This window comes from Otolemur garnettii, unplaced genomic scaffold (genome assembly GCF_000181295.1).
Source record: "Otolemur garnettii isolate 467f Iridium unplaced genomic scaffold, OtoGar3 scaffold00050, whole genome shotgun sequence".
NCBI classification, from domain to species: domain Eukaryota; kingdom Metazoa; phylum Chordata; class Mammalia; order Primates; family Galagidae; genus Otolemur; species Otolemur garnettii.
In genome coordinates, this window is record NW_003852445.1 from 7,588,289 (window position 1) to 7,591,173 (window position 2,885).

Consider the following 2,885-nt stretch of genomic DNA (forward strand, 5'->3'; position numbering starts at 1 on the left):
TGGGACTACAGGCGCCTGCCACGACAGCTGGCTATTTTTTGGTTGTAGTTGTCATTGTTTGGCAGGCCCAGGCTGGGTTTGAACCCGCCAGCTCTGGTATATGTGGCTTGGCTGAGCTATAGGCACCAAGCCACAGTTGTTGTTTAACAGGCCCCAGCCACGTTTGAACCTGCCTGCCTTGGTGTATGTGGCCGGTGCCCTAACCACTGAGCTATGGGCACCCAACCTATTATTCTTATTTATGACAAAACTAAGTCGTCGTGAGTTTAAGGAATTTGACCAAGGTCACACAGGTATTAAGCAGCAGAGGTAGGACTTGAACCTAAAGTGATGTCAAGCCTCTTGCCCTGAAACTCTAAACTAAAGGCAACTATCAGAGCCACACCTACTCTGGTAAAATTCTTTCTGCCCAGTGACATAGAAGACTTTAGCTTCCTTCATGCCTTCTGTGTGCTGCTCCCAGGAAATGCTAATTCTTGCCCTGAAAGGCAAAGAGACTGGTTGAACCTTGGCCTGTTCATATCCTGATCCTTTAGGGCAATGATTCTCAAACCATGGGCCACTATCCTGAAGGCCAGCAGGCCAGAATATCAGCTGGGTGGGGATGGACATAATTGAAAAAGGCATATCTAAGAGTACTAGTTTGGAAAAATGGAGGAAATAACTAATTTTATTGACAACATACCATAGGAACTAGTGCTGAGCAAACAACTCTGGTTAGAGGAGTTAAGATACAGGCTCAGTGGCTTCTGAGGAAAGATCTTGAACTATCTCTTCCTCCCTGACTACATTAGTCCTTCCAGTTGCCTCTTTCCAAAATGACCTGAGCCAGGGTGGCCCAGGGAGCCACAACACTAATTCCAAGGGGCAGGACAGCCAGTCCCTGGAGAAGGAGAAGAGCAAACTGCTGGCTGAGGCAGCAGTTGAGCTGCGAGAGGAAAACACAAGGCAGGAACGGATTCTGGCTCTTGCCAAGCGACTGGCCGTGCTGCGGGGACAGGACCCTGATAGAGGTAAAGGCTGGAAAACAGCCACTCACTCATGTCCATTGGTCAAGGCCTCCCCTCACCCCCAGGCCAAGCACTTCCACCCAGGGCTTAGTTAAATGCTGGGGGTCCCAGTGCCCAGAGATCTGTTGAGCCCTTCCCGGAGCCACAGCAGAGGAACCTTCAGTCCATTCAGGTGCCCCCTGAGCCTTTCAGGGCTGGGACAGGGAGGGAGAGAATCTGATCCAAGTGGCTGAAGAGGCTTCACAGCTCTGAGAACTGAACTAGTTCTGGGCAGCCACTCAGGTGAAATCTCACTCTTAACTCCTCCTCTGCATGTTCTTGTCGCTTCTTCTTCAAGTGACCCTCCAGGACTATCGCCTCCCAGATAGTGATGATGATGAGGATGAGGAGACCGCCATCCAGAAAGTCCTCCAGCAGGTTGGCTCTGGCTTACCCACCCAAGCACCCCTTGTCTTGCTGCCTCATTGCTCCCCCTCTGGCCTGGCCCCATTTACCCTGCCTCCTCTTTAAGGTTGGATGGATAGTCACTCTGCACCTTCTATTCTCTTTTTTTTTTTTTTTAATTATTTATTTATTTATTTGGTTGCAGCTTTTGGCTGGGGCTGGGTTTGAACCCACCACCTCTGGTATATGGGGCCGGCGCCCTACTCTTGAACCAGAGGCGCCACCCTGCACCTTCTATTCTCATAGGGCCACATTGTCCCTGTGGCCCAGATCTGCCCTCTGGTATCTTGGGATGGGGAATCAGCAGCCACAGGCAGGAGAACCAGGAAGATAAGTTCAGAAGCTAAGGCCACAGAGCAGAGAGATACTGGGAGATGGCCTGGCCTGGAACAGGGAGCGTTATCTCTTCACCCCATCCACAGCTCACTGAAGAAGCTGCCCTGGATGAGTCAAGTGGCTTTAACATCCCTGTGGAGCCAGCTCCCCAACCCCGGGCCCAACCCTGCAGGGCAGAACCTGAGGTGAGAAAAGCTCTAGACACAGACCCCCAGACAGCCTGTAGCCCTGCTGCCTGCTTGGCTGACTGCTCCCATAGCAGCCTCCCAAACACCACCAGGTGTTTTACTTCTCCCATTCCCCTCTGGTCCATAAAGGCCCAGGCTGTGAACCCCAGGCCTGAGGCTGAGGACGAGGAGCTCCCCTGGTGCTGTATCTGCAATGAGGATGCCACCCTGCGCTGTGCTGGCTGTGATGGAGATCTCTACTGTGCCCGCTGCTTCCGGTAGGTGCAGGGAGCATATCCTGTGGGAGGGCTCCAGGGCATCCTGGATTCCCTGACCTGCATCCCTTTGCTCCACAGGGAGGGCCATGATGCCTTTGATCTCAAGGAACACCAGACATCTGTCTACCACCGCCTACATGTAAGCTGAGAGCACTGAGAAAATTGTGGGCCTTCCATCAAGGCAGTCCCACGGGCTGGGGCACCTATCTCTGGGCCCAGTCTGAGGGTGTCCAGTGGGAGAACATGTCTGGCTATATTGATGATGGATACACCCCTTCCTGAGCCTCCATATCCCTGGAGTGAGAAGAGTCTCCATTTGAGACAGTGACTGGAGGTGCCAGTAGGAAGGAGAAGTAGGAGCCAAGACTGGAAGTGAGAAGAGAAAGACCAGACAGAATCTGAGATGAACCCTATAACCTGGCTCAGGGCCCAGGACCCTTTCCTGGTACTTAATGGATCTAATAAAATATCCGCTTTATTGATTCATTGGGCCCGGCTTCTCTTATTTCTAGAACCTTGTGAGCCCTGAGCTTGGGCCCTGCGAGAGGTGGCAAAATCAGGGTAGGCTATAAGCATAGCCTTATGGAATGAGAGGAAAGGTTGAACCATCCAGTAAGCTTCTCCAGGCAGGAATCTTGGTGTCCTAATAC

General features: G+C 52.2%; 1 protein-coding gene across 2 annotated transcripts in view; it reads left to right on the forward strand.

The window, feature by feature from the left end:
- Positions 1 to 2,521, forward strand: part of ZFYVE19 (zinc finger FYVE-type containing 19) — an 8,174-nt gene extending 5,653 nt beyond the window's left edge. Inside the window, exons 7-11 of one of the 2 annotated variants that reach the window (XM_023514280.1) lie at positions 795 to 1,013; positions 1,348 to 1,427; positions 1,877 to 1,975; positions 2,108 to 2,235; positions 2,314 to 2,521. In XM_023514280.1, coding sequence (XP_023370048.1) covers positions 795 to 1,013; positions 1,348 to 1,427; positions 1,877 to 1,975; positions 2,108 to 2,235; positions 2,314 to 2,383 — 596 coding nt within the window. In that variant the 3' untranslated portion in view covers positions 2,384 to 2,521. The remainder of the gene's footprint in view (positions 1 to 794; positions 1,014 to 1,347; positions 1,428 to 1,876; positions 1,976 to 2,107; positions 2,236 to 2,313) is intronic. The other variant, XM_012806362.2, reaches the window with a different exon arrangement.
- Positions 2,522 to 2,885: the final 364 nt, after the last annotated feature.